We start from the raw sequence: 21266 nt of genomic DNA, 5'->3' as shown, positions 1-21266 counted from the left end.
CTGGGCTTTTGTTTGCTGGAAGATTTCTGATTACAGTTTCAATTTCTGTGCTTGTGATGGATCTTCTAAGGTTTCTATTTCTTCCTGGTTTCGTTTTGGAAAGTTGTACTTTTCTAAGAATTTGTCCATTTTTTCCACATTGTCCATTTTATTGGCATATAATTGCTGATAGTAGTCTCTTATGATCCTTTGTATTTCTGTGTTGTCTGTTGTGATCTCTCCATTTTCATTTCTAATTTTATTGATTTGATTTTTCTCCCTTTGTTTCATGATGAGTCTGGCTAATGGTTTGTTGATTTTATTTATCGTTTCAAAGAACCAGCTTTTGGCTTTGTTGATTTTTGCTGTGGTCTCTTTTGTTTCTTTTGCATTTATTTCTGCCCTAATTTTTAAGATTTCTTTCCTTCTACTAACACTGGGGTTCTTCATTTCTTCTTTTTCTAGTTGTTTTAGGTGTAGAGTTAGGTTATTTATTTGACTTTTTTCTTGTTTCTTGAGGTATGCCTGTATTGTTATGAACTTTCCCCTTAGCACTGCTTTTACAGTGTCCCACAGATTTGGGGTTGTTGTGTTTTCATTTTCATTCGTTTCTATGCATATTTTGATTTCTTTTTTGATTTCTTCTGTGATTTGTTGGTTATTCAGCAGCATGTTGTTCAGCCTCCATATGTTGGAATTTTTAATAGTTTTTCTCCTGTAATTGAGATCTAATCTTACTGCATTGTGGTCAAAAAGATGATTGGAATGATTTCAATTTTTAACAATTTACCAAGGCTAGATTTATGGCCCAGGATGTGATCTATCCTGGAGAAGGTTCTGTGTGCGCTTGAGAAAAAGGTGAAATTCATTGTTTTGGGGGTGAAATGTCCTATAGATATCAATTAGGTCTAACTAGTCTATTGTATCATTTAAAGTTTGTGTTTCCTTGTTAATTTTCTGTTTAGTTGATCTATCCATAGGTGTGAGTGGGGTATTAAAGTCTCCCACTATTATTGTGTTATTGTTAATTTCCCCTTTCATACTTGTTAGCATTTGTCTTACATATTGCGGTGCTCCTATGTTGGGTGCATATATATTCATAATTGTTATATCTTCTTCTTGGATTGATCCTTTGATCATTATGTAGTGACCTTCTTTGTCTCTTTTCACAGCCTTTGTTTTAAAGTCTATTTTATCTGATATGAATATTGCTACTCCTGCTTTCTTTTGGTCTCTATTTGCATGGAATATCTTTTTCTAGCCCTTCACTTTCAGTCTGTATGTGTCCCCTGTTTTGAGGTGGGTCTCTTGTAGACAACATATGTAGGGGTCTTGTTTTTGTATCCATTCAGCCAGTTTTTGTCTTTTGGTTGGGGCATTCAACCCATTTACGTTTAAGGTAATTATTGATAAGTATGATTACGTTGCCATTTACTTTATTGTTTCAGGTTCGAGTTTATACACCTTTTTTGTGTTTCCTGTCTAGAGAAGATCATTCAGCATTTGTTGGAGAGCTGGTTTGGTGATGCTGAATTCTCTCAGCTTTGCTTGTCTGTAAAGCTTTTCATTTCTCCTTCATATTTGAATGAGATCCTTGCTGGGTACAGTAATCTGGGTTGTAGGTTCTTTTCTTTCATCACTTTAAGTATGTCTTGCCATTCCCTCCTGGCCTGAAGAGTTTCTATTGAAAGGCCAGCTGTTATCCTTATGGGAATCCCCTTGTGTGTTATTTGTTGTTTTTCCCTTGCTGCTTTTAATATTTGTTCTTTGTGTTTGATCTTTGTTAATTTGATTAATATGTGTCTTGGGGTGTTTCTCCTTGGGTTTATCCTGTTTGGGACTCTCTGGGTTTCTTGGACTTGGGTAATTATTTCCTTCCCCATTTTAAGGAAGTTTTCAACTATTATCTCCTCAAGAATTTTCTCATGGCGTTTCTTTTTGTCTTATTCTTCTGGGACTCCTATGATTTGAATGCTGGGGCATTTAATATTATCCTGGAGGTCTCTGAGATTGTTCTCATTTCTTTTAATTTGTTTTTCTTTTTTCCTCTCTAATTCATTTATTTCTACCATTCTACCTTCTACTTCACTAATGCTATCTTCTGCTTCCGTTATTCTACTGTTTGTTGTCTCCAGATTGTTTTTGATCTCATTTTTTGCGTTATCCATTATATATTGACTCTTTTATTTCTCCTAGGTCCTTGTTAAACCTTTCTTGCATCTTCTCAATCCTTGTCTCCAGGCTATTTATCTGTGATTCCATTTTGATTTCAAGATTTTGGATCATTTTCACTATCATTATTCCAAATTCTTTATCAGGTAGATTCCTTATCTCTTCCTCTTTTGTTTGGTTTGGTGGGCATTTATCCTGTTCCTTTACCTGCTGGGTATTCCTCTATCTTTTCATCTTGTTTATATTGCTGAGTTTGGGGTGTCCTTTCTGTATTCTGGCAGTTTGTGGAGTTCTCTTTATTGTGGAGTTTCCTCACTGTGGGTGGGGTTGTACAGGTGGCTTGTCAAGGTTTCTTTGTTAGGGAAGCTTGTATTGGTGTTCTGGTGGGTGGAGCTGGATTTCTTTTCTCTGGAGTGCAATGAAGTGTCCAGTAATGAGTTATGAGATGTCAGTGGGTTTGGAGTAACTTTGGGCAGCCTGTATATTGAAGCTCAGGGCTGTGTTCCTGTGTTGCTGGAGAATTTGTGTGGTATGTCTTGCTCTGGAACTTGTTGTCCCTTGGGTGGTGCTTGGTTTCAGTGTAAGTATGGAGGCATTTGATGAGCTCCTGTCGATTAATGTTCCCTAGGGTCAGGAGTTCTCTGGTGTTCTCAGGATTTGGACTTAAGCTTCCTGCTTCTGGTTTTCAATCTTATTTTTACAGTAGTCTCAAAACTTCTCCTTCTCTGTGAACTGGTGCGAACCCACATGCCACTGGTTCAGGCCCTCAGCCCCCTGCTCCATTTGAACTTGGGATGGGTTGCACACTGACACTGCACTAGGGTCCACCCACACCCGAGCAGAGCTATGACTTGCAACGTGTTGCAGGTCTGGTACTCTACCACAGCTTTCTTATCCATTCATCTGCTTATGGACATCTAGGTTGCTTCCACGTCCTGGCTATTATAAACAGTGCTCCAATGAATATTGGGGTACATATGTCTCTTTCGATTCTGGTTTCCTCAGTGTGTATGCCCAGTAGTGGGATTGATGGATCATATGGCAGTTCTAGAAAGCCCAGTGATAAATCCAAGCACCTATTGATACCTTATCTTTGACAAAGGAGGCAAGAATATACAATGGAGAAAAGACAATCTCTTTAACAAATGGTGCTGGGAAAACTGGTCAATCACTTGTAAAAGAATGAAACTAGAACACTTGCTAACACCATACACTAAAATAAACTCAAAATGTATTAAAGATCTAAATGTAAGACTAGAAACTATTAAACTCCTAGAGGAAAACATAGGCAAAACACTCTCTGACATAAACCACAGCAGGATCCTCTATGACCCACCTCCTGGAATATTGGGAAAAAAGCAAAAATAAACAAATGGGACCTAATTAAAATTAAAAGCTTCTGCACAACAAAGTAAACTATAAGCAAAGTGAAAAGACAGCCTTCAGAATGGGAGAAAATAATAGCAAATGAAGCAACAGACAAAGAATTAATCTCAAAAATATACAAGCAACTCCTGCAGTTCAATTCCAGAAAAATAAAAGACCCAATCAAAAAGTGGGCCAAAGAACTAAGCAGACCTTTCTCCAAAGAAGACATACAGATGGCTAACAAACACATGAAAAGATGCTCAACATCACTCATTATTAGAGAAATGCAAATCAAAACCACAATGAGGTACCATTTCACGCCAGTCAGAATGGCTGCTATCCAAAAGTCTACAAGCAATAAGTGCTGGAGAGGGTGTGGAGAAAAGGGAACCCTCTTACACTGTTGGTGGCAATGCAAACTAGTACAGCCACTATGGAGAACAATGTGGAGATTCCTTAAAAAACTGAAAATAGAACTGAGGAAGGCTTTCTTATCTCTCCTTGCTATTCTTTGGAACTTCCCCAACAAATGGAAGATGTTACTGTCCTTCATTCCAGAGAAGATCACAGTTTGATAACATCAAGAGAGAAACTCATCAGGAGACTACCTGAGGCCAGTTTAAAGGAACCAGAGAAGTTCATCAGAAGACCATCTGAGGCCAGATTAAAGAAGTGAAGACCCTACACACACCCTGATCCTTAGTAACCCCACTTTTGAACCCTTGCTATAAAACTCACCAAATCCTCCTGAGTTGGGACAGATTTTGAGGCATTACCCTGCTGTATCCCCTTTGCCTGGCAAAGCAATAAAGCTCTTCTTTATACTTCAGCCAAAACTCTGTCTCCAAAATGCTATTGGTCACTGGTGCACAGAGGCCACATTTTCAGCATCAGTAAGAACCTTTAGCAGACACTCTTTAATATCTCAAATCAAAGACTGGGCTAATTCAGAAACATGATTTGATAGTGAAGGCAGCTTTTCAGCATTCAGATATTTCACAGTGAGTAATTCAAATAATTATTCAGCATTCATTTGGACATTGATTGCTCTGGTCAAACTCATGAGATTGTCATCTTTGACACCCCTTTTCAGTGCTTCTCCCCAACTGCTGAGACTCTTATAGTCTTCAATATTCTAGAAACTATTCCTCCCCCCCACTCACCCCAAATCCCAAAGTTAGAAACAATCTAATAGCATTCATTTACAATTTAGTGTGAAACAGAATAAATGCATTCCCTCTTCCCAAAGGCTACTTGAAATTTGAACTATAATTATAAAATGAAATGCTTGACCCTCTGTTAAAGGTATTATAGACAGCAGCAAGCAGATGAGAGGCTCTGAAATCATGCAAAGTAGATATTTTGAAAATTGAAATCTCCATAGTAATAATAGCATTTTCTATTTTTGAACACTCACTATGTGTCAGGAAGTAACACTAAGTGCTTTACCTAGATTATCTAACCACCCTGATAAGTAATTTCTGTGTTTACTCCTATTTTATAGATGATAATATTTAGGGCTCAAAAAATAAGTAATTTCAGTAAGGTTAATAGCTATTAAGAAGTAAAGATAAGCACGGCACTTTGTCTTATTCAAAAATCTGTATTCTTAGTCACTATGATGCTATGCTTGTCTTCAGATTTACAGGCACACTAGTGATATTGATCTTATAGAAAAGGAATAGGGTTGAAGCTGTTTTTCTGGCTCATTGGGACTTGCTTATATTAGTTGGAGCCTGAATTGATGGGACAGTGTCTAGAAGATTCTAATGACAATTAGAATTCTCGGGTTTACCTGTGAGGATTAGGTATGACACCAACCTTATGGCAGAAAGCAAAAAACTAAAGAGACTCTTAATGAAAGTCAAAGAGGAGAGTGAAAAAGTTCCCTTAAAGCTCAACATTTAGAAAACAAAAATCATGGCATCCAGTCCCATCACTTCATGGCAAATAGATGGGGAAACAATGGAAACAGTGACAGACTTTATTTTTGGGGGGCTCCATAATCACTGCAGATGGTGACTTCAGCCATGAAATTAAAAGACGCTTGCTTCTTGGAAGAAAAACTATGACCAACCTAGACAGCATGATAAAAAGTAGAGACATTACTTTGCCAACAAAAGTCCATCTAGTGAAAGCTATGGGTTTTCTAGTAGTCATGCATGGATGTGAGAGTTGGACTATAAAGAAAGCTGAGTGCCTAAGAATTGATATGTTCGAACTGTGGTATTGGAGAAGACTCTTGAGAGTCCCTTGGACTACAAAGAAACCAAGCCAGTCAATCCTAAAGGAAATCAGTCCTGAACATTCATTGGAAGGACTGATGCTGAAGCTGAAACTCCAATACTTTGGCCCCCTGATGCAAAGAACTAACTCACTGGAAAAGACCCTGATGCTGGGAAAGATTGAAGGTGGGAGGAGAAGGGGATGACAGAGGATGAGATGGTTGGATAGCATCACAGACTCGACGGACATGAGTTTGAGCAAGCTCCAGGAGTTGGTGATGGACAGGGAAGCCTAGCGTGCTGCAGTCCACGGGGTCACAAAGAGTTCATGAGGGGAAACATCATACTTATGGAAGCCTTAAAGTAGACTGTGTTTCTTGGAAAACTGGATTTTAAACCAAAGATCCAAAGCAGATAGTTTTATGAGCCCCTAATTAGCATCACAAAGGAAATAACAAAAGGTTAATGAGAGATGGTTAGTTTGGAAAGGTGGTTTCCTGGTGCCAGCTCCAGCAGCTCAGTCTGTTTGCAGACTCATTAGATGCTTAGATTGATCATCAGCTGAATTCAGGAAGTGCTCACTTGCTGTGTTAGCAGAAGGCTAGCGTGATTCACGGAGAAGGCGATGGCACCCCACTCCAGTACTCTTGCCTGGAAAATCCCATGGATGGAGGAGCCTGGTGGGCTGCAGTCCATGGGGTCGCTAAGAGTCGGACACGACTCAGAGACTTCACTTTCACTTTTCACTTTCATGCATTGGAGAAGGAAATGGCAACCCACTCCAGTGTTCTTGCCTCGATAATCCCAGGGACAGGGGAGCCTGGTGGGATGCCGTCTATGGGGTCGCACAGAGTCGGACATGACTGAAGTGACTTAGTGGCGGCAGTGTGATTCAAGACATCTACCCTATAGATAACTAACTAGGACCCAACAGTAAGGTAATGTTTTCTGCAGTCAAATAAGGCAGGTTTTCTTTGCCTTCAACTTCAATTGACATCAATTATAAATCTGAAAGTGTTTGGTGAAACTCCGAGATAATGAAACTTTCTAAGTTGACAGTTGGTACAAAGGTCTGGCTCCAGGTCCTTAAGATCCAATTTGTGCATTAAAACCATATTTCTGAATTCACATTTTGCACTAAGCAGAATCATCCAGTGAAAGAAAATCCAAACTTAATAGGGTACTCACAGATAATCACTCAACTTCTAAAATGTACAGCTTGATGGACAGTGAGTCAACAAAAAGAATTTGCACTTTGGGCTTTACTCTGGACTTTGCCACTGATTTGTGTTCTGACATGAATAAAGTCTTCAAATTCTTAGTGTATCAGTTTTTCTTCCAGAAAAAAATATATGGAACAGATAATTATATGAAGCATATCTCTGAAATAAAATGGTTCCTTGAATTAAAAGAACTAAATTTTCTAGCTAGTGATAATAGTTCTCTAAATAATAGTTCCCTAAATTTAAATAATAATAATAAATAAGTATAGTTATCAAATAATAATAGTTATTATATTAAATAATAGTTCCCTAAATTTAATAGGATTCACATTTGCATATGAATGATGGTTCAGCTTCTGCATTGGACTTGCTTCAGTTTATCAACAGTTTACATGACTCTCACAAGCTGGAGGCATTTTTTTTCCCAATAAGCTGATTTTTAAATTAAATTAAAATCAAAACCATTCTTTTAGTTTACTTCCCATATTAAAACAACTGACAATCTCATTAGTGATTTAAAACAGCAGGTGGTGATGTCTTAGAACAGTCTGACCAGTCTATCTTGGAACCTATATCACTCCTCTTCCCCCTTTTTCCATGTATTAAAAAGGGAATATTCTATTGTTCACTCAGGTTGGAAACTCCATGGGATGAAAGAGGAGGGAAGAAAGCAAGTAATCAAATATCTATTATTATCCAAACTAAGAAGAGAAAAGAGAGACTATATGAGCTTACAAGTGGTGAAAGAAGCCATATATTGGAAAAAGTATTTCTGGATTTGAATTTACAAACTCATGGCTGGGAAGCTGCCTTGCTGTAATCAACTAAAATTACAAAGTTTCTCCAGGTGATTACAGTAGTGTTTGTTTACAGATATCTATTAAAAGGGAAGCAAAATAATGAGTTGCACTTTTATTTTAAAGCGGATTACAGTTGCACTCCTGCATGATTTAGCATAGGTATTAAACCACAAATTAGAAAGAACTTAAGATCAAGATTTCCAGAAGAAATATCAATAACCTCAGATATGCAGATGATGCAAGCCTTATGGCAAAAAGTGAAGAAGAACTAAAGAGCCTCTTGAGGAATGTGAAAGAGGAGAGTGAAAAAGTTGGCTTAAAGCTCAACATTCAGAAGACAAAGATCATGGCATCCAGTCCCATCACTTCACGGCAAATAGATGGGGAAACAGTGGAAACAGTGACAGATTTTTTTTTTTGGAGGGGGGGCTCCATAATCATTGCAGATGGTGACTGCAGCCATGAAATTAAAAGACACTTGCTCCTAGGAAGGAAAACTTTGACCAACCTAGACAGCATATTAAAAATCAGAGACATTACTTTGCCAACAAAGGTCCGTCTAGTCAAGGCTATAGTTTTTCCAGTAGTCATGTATGGATGTGAGAGTTGGACTATAAAGAAAGCTGAGTGCTGAAAAATTGATGCTTTTGAACTGTGGTGTTGGAGAAGACTTTTGAGAGTCCCTTGGACTGCAAGGAGATCCAACCAGTTCATCCTAAAGGAAATCAGTCCTGAGTGTTCATTGGAAGGATGAATGTTGAAGCTGAAACTCCAATACTTTGGCCACCTGATGTGAAGAACTGATTCATTGGAAAAGACCCTGATGCTGGGAAAGGTTGAAGGCAGGAGGAGAAAGAGACAACAGAGGATGAGATGGTTGGATGGCATCACCGACTCAATGGACATGAGTTTGGGTAAACTCCAGAAGTTGGTGATGGACAGGGAGGCCTGGTCCATGCAGTCCATGGGGTCACAAAGAGTCAGACACAACTGAACAACTGAACTGAACTGAACTGAAGACTTAGCTAACTGGAGCAGGGGGAGATGAAGGTGTTTTTAAGGTTTTAACTTCTGCCAAAAATCTTCCTGTTCAAATAAGACAGAAACCTAAAGAGTCTCATTTGCCATGAAAGTCAAAATTATTAAGATTTGAAAGAACTAAAGATATGATGTTGCCTATTGTTTCATATTTAATAGCTTACAAGTTTGTTGACTATGCTGTTGTGAAGAATAATGGAATAGAATGATTGTTTCTGATAGCCAGAAACCCTCAAAAGACAAAATGTCTCTCTCTCATGAGGCCACCTCAATGAAACAGAACTCTGAATGAATTCACCAAGAATTCATTTTCTGATAACCTCCTTTGGCCCCTTCTGAATTTAGTACCTTTCAAATCACCTCTGGTACCTATCTATCTCACCTATTCCTCCAACTACAACAGTAGATCTTTGGGGTGCACATTTTGGGGTGATAACCTGTATTTACCATATCCAGTATTTTACCATAATACCTAAAATGCCACAATATTCTTCTGACTTTTCACCTTCACACAAATGCTTAGTAGTGAAGGATTTGCTCTAAAATGACTCTAGATACTGATAGCCCACTGATAATCTCTTTAGGCCACCATGGATAACTGCCTTATAGTCTCTCTGCATGGCAAAATAACTGGTTTAAGGGCTCCATTCTTCCTAATTGCAAAAGCATCTGTTTTGTCTACCCACTTTAGGCTGTGCATAAGTTTCTAAAAAACAACTCTTCTGATGGCTCTAAAGGTCAGTTCAAACCTTTTCTAATTTGGTCCTTGGTGATTTTTCCATGGCTAAAGTTTTATTGGGGGTAAGCCTTGTAGGAAGAGAAATTGAAAAGACTTCCTTGGCAAGCCACACTTCCAAAGTGATGTGTCAAATTAGCTTTCATTGGCCCAAAATAAACAGATAATGAGCCATCTGGTAAGGACAGAGATCAAATATACCTGGGGCAAAGACCTGATCCTGGATGATAAAAAAGCATCTACAGTAAGAGACGAAAGCCATCTCACAGATATTTTGCCTATACAATAAGGAAGTAATACAGGATTTTGGTATTCTTGAAATTGCTTTTTAAATCAGGACTCAATTCTTCATATTTATTTCATAAGAAGAGGGTTAAAGGGAAGATGAACAGAAAAAAATATTTCATAAATATTTAAATGGAAAGTTCAGTTTGTTTTCCCATCCTGATGGAGTTTATTTATGGTGCTTAACCACCTTAATGATGGAATAGAAATGATGTTAAATAGATTGAAAAACCCAAAGAAGATAATGATCTTGATATTTCAATGGACTGTTTTAGTATGTGAATCAATCATATGATTTATCCCTATAAAACAATTTTATTTGCTTCTCATCTGTTGTCCTATTGCCAGCATCCCTACTTATCATGGCCTACAGAACTTGCTTTATCATAAAGCAATTGGAAAAACTTCACCTAGCAAATCACCCAAATAGAGCTTAATTTTATCTCACATGCTATCTCAGGGCGTGATCCACTTGGAACTTTTAGTTGTCTCAAAGTCATTGTCTATTTTAAGTTTTATTATTAATAATTACCTATAGTAAAGGATTCATTATTCATCAGGAGAATAAATACCAAGGTCTTTCCTGACTGGTTGACACTGAGAATTTCTATATTTCTGAGCACTTGGAAAGAATTGGAGGATGGAGGCTATATAAAGGGAGCACACTGAACAGTTAAGAATTTCATTCTCTAGGAGTTTATGGCCAAATAGCACAAATGGTCCAGTATGGACTAGATTGCATCGGATCAGTGAAGAAATTAATTAAGACAACTTCAGCTGGAAAGCAAAATCCTTTTCAAAAGACACTTCTGTGTAATGGGATTCCTTTGGAGGAATACTGGAAACCACGCCCTGAGAGAGCATGTGAGATAAAATTAAGCTCTATTTGGGTGATTTGCTAGGTGAAGTTTTTCCAATTGCTTCATGATAAAGCAAGTTCTGCAGGCCATGATAAGTAGGGATGCTGGCAATAGGACAACAGATGAGAAGCAAATAAAATTGTTTTATAGGGATAAATCATATGATTGATTCACATACTAAAACAGTCCATTGAAATATCAAGATCATTATCTTCTTTGGGTTTTTCAATCTATTTAACATCATTTCTGTTCCATCATTAAGGTGGCATTGAAACATGTAAAATATCATGTATGAAATGAGTTGCCAGTCCAGGTTTGATGCACGATACTGGATGCTTGGGGCTAGTGCACTGGGACGACCCAGAGGGATGGTATGGGGAGGGAGGAGGGAGGAGGGTTCAGGATGGGGAACACATGTATACCTGTGGCGGATTCATTTTGATATTTGGCAAAACTAATACAATTATGTAAAGTTTAAAAATAAAATAAAATTTAAAAAAAAGAAAACATTATTATATAAAAAAGAGGAAGAATGCTTTTATTTCAAAGTAGATAAACTTGAGCTGTCCTAAAAGAATTCTCTGACCAAAAAGCCCAAGCCAAAATAACGCTAGCAAACAACCACTAAGAGCATGGATGTTTCCATTAGTTCGGCTGTGCTGTGCTTGTCGTTCAGTCATGTACGATTCTTTGTGACCCCATAAACTATAGCCCACCAGGCTCCTCTGTCCATGAAGGTTCTCCAAGCAAGAATACTGGAGTGGATTGCCATGCCCTCCTCCACAGGATCTTCCCAACCCAGGGATTGAACCCAGGTCTCCCACATTGCACGCGGATTCTTTACCATCTGAGCCACCAGGGAAGGCCAAGATTACTGGAGTGGGTAGTCTATCCCTTCTCCAGCAGATCTTCCTGAAGCAGGAATTAAACCGGGGTCTCCTTCCATGCAGGTAGATTCTTTACCAGCTGAGCTACCCAGGAAAAACCTTCCATTAGTTAAGGACAACATTTTATTCTAGTGGCCACCTTATCAATAAAATGTAAATAATGCTTTGGAAGGAATCCATTTATCTGGTGCAACAATGTAGTTGAAATAAACAAAAGCATCCACCTGTTATCTCTCTTCCCACCTACCCAGCCATTGCTGAGACTGAGAATGGATAAAGGTCCTGGACCTCAAAAGGAAAGAGAAACTGGGTATTGAGTATCACTGAGTACTTCCTAACCAGAAAGGTAAACAGGCATGTCAGAGATTAAACCTACCATTTTACAATGACATTAACTAAAATTAAGCAGGAAGTTCAATCTCAGAGCAGAAGAATTTAAAAAGAAAATCCTTAACATTGTGACTGTTCAAATTAGAACATCAAGGAAGACTCTTTCATGATACTCTTATTAAAAATATGACCTTGACTGTAACCATCTTCTTTTATAGTTTCTTCTGCTTTATTGGCACAATATTAATAAGATTCATATTAGTCCCAGGCTCTATTCTTAGAAATATTTCTAAAATAAGAGTTATTCATTTCATCATTGAGCTGACCTTGTTCACCCCAGTAAAACTCAGATAAGCAAATCTAAAAAGGTGATAATTTTCACAGTCAATAACAAAAGTAGCTGACACTTTCCCAGAGCTGGACCTATTGCTGAATGAATGAACAACAATATCTACGTATGGATTGTTCCTACCTGGTATTAGAATGCTGTATACCTGAGGCAAGATGAGAAAACCTGAAAGCCATATATATAGAAACTCTGTATACATATACTTTACTGTGTTCAAGTAATTAAACATTTTACCTGGTATGTTTTCAAGAGGCTAAAGACATCTTTAAACAATTCTATATGAGCAAAACCAGGGGAGAAATAACCACATGAATTGCAAAACAGTATATCTAGCCTCAAAGATGCTAATTTGACTCCAGGGGGAGCTAATCAACCTCTTTGTTGAACTAAAGATAAACCTTTTTGACAGCAAATACTATCTGATAAAATGGAATTTTCAATTACTCTATGAACATCTGGTTCATGCTACCATTTCTGGAGCCCAGCAGCACACTGCCTTGCAATGTCACAAAATATTCTCCGTTGAGAACTCCCTATTTTGCTAAGAGACTAATTGAAATGAATGGCAATTTAGTGAGGTGAGAGGTGAGTCAGGGGATAGGTAAGAGGATAAGGAAGGGACATTCAGTCATGGAATCATAATTTCATTAAAAGGCTATAGGAAATGAAATTACATACTGTTGATAGAGTGTTGAAAGTGTAAACATCCTAATACACCTGTGCTTGAAACTAGAATATGCATAGTGTGCAGCCTCCAGAACATTTTCATGGCTAATTTGCAACAGCGGTTGCATTAGGCACAGCTCAAGTTCTTTAAATCCATGTTTTACACAACAAACATGTTAAATGATATACAGGTGATGAAAATAGCAAATGAATAAGTTTAGGAAAATGCGAAGAACCTACACTTTCAGAAATAAAGCAATTATTATATTGCATTTGGGTGCTTTTGGATGTGAAAATCAGATAGATGTTCTCACAAATTTCTGTACATTGCTTCCATTTGGTATCAATTAGCATGGGAGGGAAACCAATTCAGTGTTGTAGTGAGTTCCAAATTAGGTGCATATTATAGCAATTAAATTCAATTTTTCAGCTGATGAATTTATAATCAATAATTAAATCATAAGGTAAGAGAGACCGAGTGTGATTTGAAACAAATTAGTTGGGCTTGGGACGAGTATGTACAGTTCTAAGACATGAACCCATAAACTCTAATTTCATCAGAACTACACATTTGAGAATTCATAATGGGATATACAAGTCATCACAAATGAGCATGCAAAGAAGCAAGGAGACAAAAGCCTATTAAACCCAGCACTATTCAACCCAGAAATAACCTTGACAGGAAGGGCTTGCAGTCCTATGAGACTCCCAAATGTGCAACAAACCCATGAGCCTCTGGCACCTCTGAGCACTCTACTTTTTGCTTACTCTTCTTAGAGATTGTCTGCAGAAATTGCACAGGGCAAAATTTTTATCCCTGCAAGAAGGTGTAATTTTACCAAATAACTCAAATTCAGGGAGGGAAAACATTGGTTAAAAGATTTGAGTGTGACTCCCCAACTCAGCACCAAATCAGGTGGTAAAATATGCTGAGTGACAATACTGACTTGTTTTCAACGTACTCTGAGAGCTACAGAGACATAGCATTGCAAAAAGTGCCATATGCCAGTAGAAAGTACAGGATAAAGAACGCTCCATCAGCTGCTTTTCTGGGAAGCCATGACAAGAGCTACAGTACTGGGGGAGAGCTGAGACATATTAATTCAAAGGCACTATAGATGATAAATGTAATTCAGACACCTGGCAACTAGGAAATTTGGCTCAGTCAGTTCATCAACCCACTGATCAGGTTTTAGGCATGTTGCAAGTGATACTAGGATTGGTAATAATTCAGAAAGCAGAGATTCTTATTATTTCATCTTATCTCCACCCTGACACAGCTCACAGATATGTCTGGTTGGGGCAATCAAAAAAAACCAAAACCAACACAATTCTGTAAAGTAATTATCCTTCAATTAAAAATAAATAAATTTAAATTTTTTTTTAATTGTAATTATCCTCCAATTAAAAATTTTTAAAAGATAAAAAAAAAAAAAAACCAGCAAGCTGATGGTACAAAGGAATGCTGTTGCTAAGTCACTTCAGTCATGTCTGACTCTGTACGACCCCAGAGACGGCAGTCCACCAGGCTCCCCCATCCCTGGGATTCTCCAGGCAAGAGTACTGGAGCAGGTTGCCATTTCCTTCTCCAATGCATGAAAGTGAAAAGTGAAAATGAAGTCGCTCAGTCGTGTCCAACTCCTAGCGACCGCATGGACTGCAGCCTACCAGGCTCCTCCATCCATGGGATTTTCCAGGCAAGAGTACTGGAGTGGGTTGCCATTGCCTTCTCTGACAAAGGAATGGGGTCTGTGGAAATTCCATCTGGGTGATGGGTAACCCAAGGTATCCAGGTGGCAGTAGCAGGAACACCCAGAGTCCATGGTGTCAATAGTGTAAGCTGGGGATTCTGTATACAGCAACAGCAGTGGTGACCTCACCACACAACTTCTGTTATCATTTGGAGCACTGTTTCTGGCTCTGCATCTCTTGGGCAACTCAATATCATTTGAATGAATTCTTTATCTACTCAAATTAATAAAATGTAGAACATATTGACTGTAACCAGTATGTTTCCAATAAAATTAAAAGTAAAACAAACAAACAAAAAAACCCACAATCTGAAGTCAAGGGTCTAAATCCAGACTCTTGCCCTTTGAGTACAAAATTCTTCCAGCTATTCTCCTTTGGTTAAATATAGTGATCCTGCATTCCCTTGTCTAGGAATGTTCTCAGAGAAAAGTAACTGAAAATTAAGGGATCTGAGAATCTCAAAGCACCCTTGGCATTCACATTGAGCATTCTTTAGCTACAGTAGGGTTAAAAGAATAAACTCCAAAGAAAGTTTTGGCAGTGTGAAGAAGTATAGGGCCCTGGTTAAGAAAATGAGAAGCAAATACTGTTTGTACATTTTCCTCAAACACTAGCAACACAATATGAGCTCATTGAACAACTTGCTCCTGTTCAAGGAAAAAAATTAACAGTTGAATAAAATTATCCTTATTTGGAAAATCCTGAGATTCTTCATCATTCATATGTCTATATATATGCAAAGAAAAATTCTGCACTAATATCCAAATTGGAAACATCACAGAGAGATCTACAGACATGAAATCCAAGGTGAGATAAATTCCCCCAAACAAAGGCATAAGGTGAAATGTATTGGGTATATTTGGTCCAACTTTGGAGTAATTCTGATAGGACTAGAAAAAATAATTATCAGGATCAGAGTTAGTCTGACAGTATCATTATAACCCTTGCTCTTCTCCAGAGACATCCATTCAAATCTCAAAAACTGTTCAGCTCTGGCAACTTTTGGATTTTGGGGTACTTTGGTTTGAGATGCCTAACACAGTATCAGTGAACCAAAGAGAACTGGGACCTTTTTTCCTCAAGATATCTTTGAGACTTTCAGCACTGTCTGAGTCCAGAGGAGATTCCATTTTCCCTTCTCACCTTTCTAGATCAGTAGTCCTCAGGAGCAACAATACCATGTTGCCCTGGAATGAATAACTAGAACCATACTAATTATGATTACTATTTATGTAATTATGTAATTAGAATGGTTACCAGATCAGGCAGGCATGCATGATAAATTTGTTCATATTTGTCTTTCAACTACTTGTGTGAAGTCAACTGGGCCTTAGGAAGCATCACTATGAACAAAGCTAGTGGAGGTGATGGAATCCCAGTTGAGATAGTTCAAATCCTGAAAGATGATGCTGAGAAAGTGCTGCATTCAATATGGCATCAAATGTGGAAAACTCAGCAGTGGCCACAGGACTGGAAAAGGTCAGTTTTCATTCCAATCCCAAAGAAAGGCAATGCCAAAGAATGCTCAAACTACCGCACAATTGCACTCATCTCACACCTAGTAAAAAGTAATGCTTAAAATCCTCCAAGCCAGGCTTCAGCAATACATGAACCGTGAACTTCCAGATGTTCAAGCTGGTTTTAGAAAAGGCAGAGGAACCAGAGATTAAATTGCCAACATCTGCTGGATCATTGAAAAAGCAAGACAGTTCCAGAAAAACATCTATTTTTGCTTTATTGACTATACCAAAGCCTTCGACTGTGTGGATCACAATAAACTGTGGAAAATTTTGAAAGAGATGGGCATACCAGACCACCTGACCTGCCTCTTGAGAAATTTGTATGCAGGTCAGGAAGCAACAGTTACAACTGGACATGGAACAACAGACTGGTTCCAAATAGGAAAAGGAGTACGTCAAGGCTGTATATTGTCAGCCTACTTATTTAACTTATATGCAGAGTACATCATAAGAAATGCTGGGCTGGAGGAAGCACGAGCTGGAATCAAGATTGCTGGGAGAAATATCAATAACCAGATATTCAGATGACACCACCCTTATGGCAGAAAGTGAAAAGAATTAAAGAGCCTCTTGATGATAGTGAAAGAGGAGAGTGAAAAAGTTGGCTTAAAGCTCAACATTCAGAAAACTAAGATTATGGCATGTGGTCCCATCACTTCATGGCAAATAGATGGGGAAACAATGGAAACAGTGGCTGACTTTAGTTTTCTGGGCTCCAAAATCACTGCAGATGGTGACTGCATCCATGAAATTAAAAGACACTTACTGCTTGGAAGGGAAGTTATGACCAACCTAAACAGCATATTAAAAAGCAGAGGCATTACTTTGCCAACAAAGGTCCATCTAGTCAAGGCTATGGTTTTGCCAGTGGTCATGTATGGATGTGAGAGTTGGCTATAAAGAAAGCTGAGCACAGAAGAATTGATGCTTTTGAACTGTGGTGTTGTAGAAGACCCTTGAGAGTCCCTTTGTCTGCGAGGAGATCCAACCAGTCCATGCTAAAGGAGATCAGTCCTGGGTGTTCATTGGAAGGACTGATGTTGAAGCTGAAACTCCAATACTTTGGCCACCTGATGCGAAGAGCTGACTCACTTGAAAAGCCCCTGATGCTGGGAAAGATTGAGGGCAAGAGGAGAAGGGGACGATAGAGGATGGGATGGTTGGATGGTATTACCAACTCGATGGACATGGGTTTGGGTGGACTCCAGGAGTTGGTGATGGACAGGGAGGCCTGGCGTGCTGCAGTTCATGGGGTCACAAAGAGTTGGATATATCTGAGAGACTAACATTTTCACTTATAGGAAGCTCAGTTGTACTGGGATATCATAAGGTAGAGCCAGAGATGTAAGCAAGACCTGAATTCCCTTTGTACCTAAACATTAATGACTCAACCAAATTGTAAAGAACAAACACAAGGGATGGTTCAAGGTTTAGGCACTGCTAGAACAATGGAAAAATGAAGATACATGTATGAGAACTGAATATTGAGAAACAAAATGTAGAAGTGTGCCAAAACAGAACAGCAAAAATGTGTGTATGTGATCCCCACCTTAAATGTAGGAGAGTCTTGGGATAATGCCATATATTTGCTTTAGAATCTCATTATTACACTATCTATAGGATATACATACAATACATCCCTTTTGTAAGAAACATCCCCTCAGATAAACTAGCTCCAGTCCACTGGTACTGTTTTCCTAGAGATACGGGACAAAAAAAAAAAAAAGACACAAAAAAACAGATATTGTTCTAGACAAGCACAAAGTGAGAATCAATTCTGACTATTTCTTTTCCTAGAGTTATTTCATTTTAGAGAACATCTAACTAAAACCCTTTCTGATATAAATGAAAAAGCATTTCTTTGAGACACAAGACTAGAAAATGATACACATCAGTCTGTATTCTGTGACATGCTGCTAATCCTCTGAGAATTAAATAACCTCTGTTTCAGTTATATAAATGTTTAATTTTTTCATCTTTAGTCTTAGGTTGCTTGGAAAGTATATTATCTCTGAGGATGTCACCAGTCACCAATTAGGGAAGGCAGCTCACAGTTGGTAGTGACTTACATATATTATAGACTTTGACACTTGGATCTGCTGGGAAAGGGATGGATTAAACAATCTAATAGAATCTACAGTGAGAAACTTTTTCTCAACAGAAAACATTTTGTTTTGTGGATCATGCATTTTTTTTCCTTTGGTTTCATTTATAAGACCAAAACAAAGCCATTTAATGATGTATACAGTGAAATGAAACAGTTGAAGACCAGCACATAATCACCATATTTTGTTTTCTCATCTTTAAGTCTTTTAGCAGCAGGGCTTCCAGCTGAGCTTGCGTCTAGCTACTCTCAAGACATAGCCAAGCATTCTGAAGCTTCACTGAGCCTAAACACCAAGCTGAATTCATAGTTCTTAATTGAAAAAGACAGGCTGTTTGCCTAGCATGTTTGCATCAGTAAAACATTGAAAATGACATTTGTGCCCAAGTCCATCTGAACATTCTGCCTTAGCTGAACTCTGCTAATGTTTTTATACCCTGGTTTATGCTTGGAACAGTTTTAAATAGCTCCTCTTGCTAAAGCATGTGTGCTAGATTCCCCAAAATAGACTCTTCTTCATACATGAGGATGTCGTTCCTGACACGTGCTTTGAGGCATTTTTGACATGCACAGAATGTTACATTAAGTTTTCTTACTCTGGTGTCTCCTATGACCAGTGGCTTGCATTTGCCTGGTAGCTAGAGGGATTTGGCGGCATCACCATCTCATAGACAAAGTGGGAAGTTTTGCACTCTGTCTCCTCAGTAAAGAGTATGCAATATGTGGTCAGAGAAGAGTCTCCTTCTGGGAAAAGCTAACTAGCCTGATATGGAAATAAAACTCACCCCTTTGGTGTCATAAGTGCTGTGTTCTCTGCAACTCAACTGGTCAGTTGAATTCATGTACTAAATCAAAAAGAGGCATTTTTCCTGGTGAGAAGGCATCTGTTGATTTCCTATGTTTGTGATGCAGTTATGATTGACAAGTGTGTATGCAATATGCATAGGTAGTCAGCTTTTTAAGTGCTTAAACGTTTATATGATCATAGTGAATCCACTCATAGAGGGCAAAGAAGAGTCTGGACAGGCGTCAGGACATCTCGAAACCCTTTAGGTGCTACTGAGGCATGAGCATAATACACACCTTCAACATATACTCATTACAGTAAAGAACAGTACAGGAGTACAGTGAGCCTCTAAACATCCTGAGTTCTTTGGAATCTATGGTTGCAACTTATAGCCAATCAGTCCTTACCATGGTCAGGCATCTGAGATCCCATGGAGGTCACACTGGTGTTCAGCACATCATTGACAGCAGTGTCACAATACAGGCTCCGCTGGATATCATGTTCACTGTCAGTCTGGTCGCTCTCCTCATGGCCGCTATCCTTTAGGCTGTTGCCCTCTAAGTCCTTGAAGGTGGAGCTGCTGGGTTGAAGAAAGAATGATAATTTATAACTGTGACAGATCTGATTTTTAAAAATCTTTCAGAGCCAGGATGATGTCAGCTCTGTGATGAGGCCAACAGTGACTGGATGGTCCATCAGGGCAGGAGAAAGAAAACTTTCTGTTTAAAGATCATGGAACTTAACACTGTAGAGAGGTTCTCACTATTGAATGCTGATGAAGCTAATCACTTTCATTCACTTATCTTCAGGGCATCACTACAGGCAAGGCAGAAGGAACTACAATTCTGAAACAACCACCTGCAAAAAATATCGTTATTTCAGAAGGTTTTTTTCCTCTTATGCAATCAAAGTAAAATAATAACAGCTAAAGTTTACTGAGGGATTACTGTGCATGAGGCACTGTTCTAAGTGCTTGATATGAGTTCACTTTTTAAAATAATCACAACTCTATAAAATAAAGGTGCTATTAATATTCACATTTCATGAAAAAAAGAGGCACACATAAGTTGAATAACTTGTCCAAGGTCACACAGCTGGTTAAAATGTAGCAGATTTAAGACCAAACCCAGGCGGTCTGACTCCAGAGCCTGGCCCCTTAACCCCTATTTATACTGCCTCTCCAAAGATGTCTACTAAGCAACTGTGAAAATGAAAGTGGGAGAAATTGACGTAATGCAATTTAAATAGAAAGGGTTATCAGGATCAGAGAACTTGGGTCAGATTTAACTGAGAGAGGCTGAGGGACAGAGTCAAAGAAAAAAAAGGAGAGGTAGGAGCTGAGAAGAGAGCCTTGGTACATGGAAAGTAAGACGAAAGTGAGAACCAGAGGAAACAGTGCATGCAGTTATGCTAAGAACATGGCAACCTGCAGCTCAAGACTTTGTGGGTAAATTTTCCTTGCACTTAGTAAATCAATCCACCATTCCATGCACTAACCATATTACCCAAGAACCCCACTGCAGCTGCTGCTGCTAAGTCGCTTCAGTCATGTCCATCTCTGTGCAACCCCATGGACTGCAGCCTACCAGGCTTCTCCGTCCATGAGATTTTCCAGGCAAGAGTACTGGAGTGGGTTGCCATTGCCTTCTCTGCAAGAACCCCACACCATTTCTCAAAAGATAAGAGACTAATACATCAGGTACATCCATAGAGGCCTCATCTTCTCTAATACTTTGTATGGCCTGACAGAATGTGCAGCTGTGATGCACCATGGACTATAAATTAGGCATAAAAAATACCTAGTGAATGGTGAATCCATTCCCTAGTCAGTAAGGAAGCAGCGAAGGCATACTCAAGAAAATGTGTTGTTGTCTCAACAAGGGAGAGCAGCATGCTTGTGAATTAGGACAAGTCCCAACAGACCTACTGTACTTCTGAACAGGGAGCCCTGTGGAGATGACACTGCAAACTCACTCAATCTGCTCAACCTTGAACATCCACAGGCCTGACTCTCTGAGGCTTTGATAAGAACACTAAGTACATATGATGAAGAGCTATGCCATGGACACAATGCCTACATTGTCATTCTCCACACTGGTCAAAGGGAATGACAGCAGATTTTTAACATATGACCAACCTAGATGTAGAATGTTTGCTGCCCTGAATATGAAAAGGAAAAGATCAA

The 21266-nt window shown here is 38.7% G+C and overlaps 1 protein-coding gene across 4 annotated transcripts in view; it reads right to left on the bottom strand.

The window, feature by feature from the left end:
• Window positions 1–21266, bottom strand: part of PCDH19 (protocadherin 19) — a 133062-nt gene that overhangs the window by 42311 nt on the left and 69485 nt on the right. For 2 of the 4 annotated variants that reach the window (XM_027534061.1, XM_027534063.1), the window contains one exon: window positions 19489–19661. In XM_027534061.1, the coding sequence (XP_027389862.1) occupies window positions 19489–19661 (173 nt within the window). The remainder of the gene's footprint in view (window positions 1–19488; window positions 19662–21266) is intronic. The other 2 variants (XM_027534060.1, XM_027534064.1) reach the window with 1 other exon arrangement.

This window comes from Bos indicus x Bos taurus, chromosome X, assembly GCF_003369695.1.
Source record: "Bos indicus x Bos taurus breed Angus x Brahman F1 hybrid chromosome X, Bos_hybrid_MaternalHap_v2.0, whole genome shotgun sequence".
Taxonomy (NCBI): domain Eukaryota; kingdom Metazoa; phylum Chordata; class Mammalia; order Artiodactyla; family Bovidae; genus Bos; species Bos indicus x Bos taurus.
The sequence above is the reverse complement of the archived record's forward strand: the minus strand, read 5'-3'. Positions and strand labels throughout refer to the sequence as shown.